This window comes from Nannochloropsis gaditana (genome assembly GCF_000240725.1).
Source record: "Nannochloropsis gaditana CCMP526 unplaced genomic scaffold scaffold422, whole genome shotgun sequence".
In the NCBI taxonomy this organism is placed as follows: Eukaryota; class Eustigmatophyceae; order Eustigmatales; family Monodopsidaceae; genus Microchloropsis; species Microchloropsis gaditana.
In genome coordinates, this window is record NW_005803531.1 from 18,006 (window position 1) to 18,287 (window position 282).

Genomic DNA, 282 nt, shown 5'->3' on the forward strand with positions numbered 1-282 from the left:
TTCATTGGTAGGTACGCCCAAGGACGCACCTCCACCTGCCGGTGCGGAGCTTTCCGGAGCAGGTGCAGCAGCTGGGGCCGTCGCAGGGGAGGCACCAGGGGTCATGGCTTGGACGGCTGGAATTTCTTCCTTGGACCTGGCAAGCAATGCCACCGTGGCACCCACTGGGGCCGAAGCACCGTCCCCAAAAACAATCTTGGCAAGGAAACCTTCTTCGAATGCTTCGACGTCCATGTCGGCCTTGTCCGATTCCACCACCATGATGGTTTGCCCGGCTTTGAT

At 59.9% G+C, this 282-nt stretch overlaps 1 protein-coding gene across 1 annotated transcript in view; it reads right to left on the minus strand.

Annotated features, from left to right (window-relative positions):
- NGA_0404300 (branched-chain alpha-keto acid dehydrogenase subunit e2) overlaps positions 1-261 on the minus strand; it is a gene marked incomplete at both ends in the record, with an annotated part of 310 nt that extends 49 nt beyond the window's left edge. Inside the window, one exon of the mRNA XM_005854676.1 lies at positions 30-261. Coding sequence (XP_005854738.1) covers positions 30-261 — 232 coding nt within the window. The remainder of the gene's footprint in view (positions 1-29) is intronic.
- Positions 262-282: the final 21 nt, after the last annotated feature.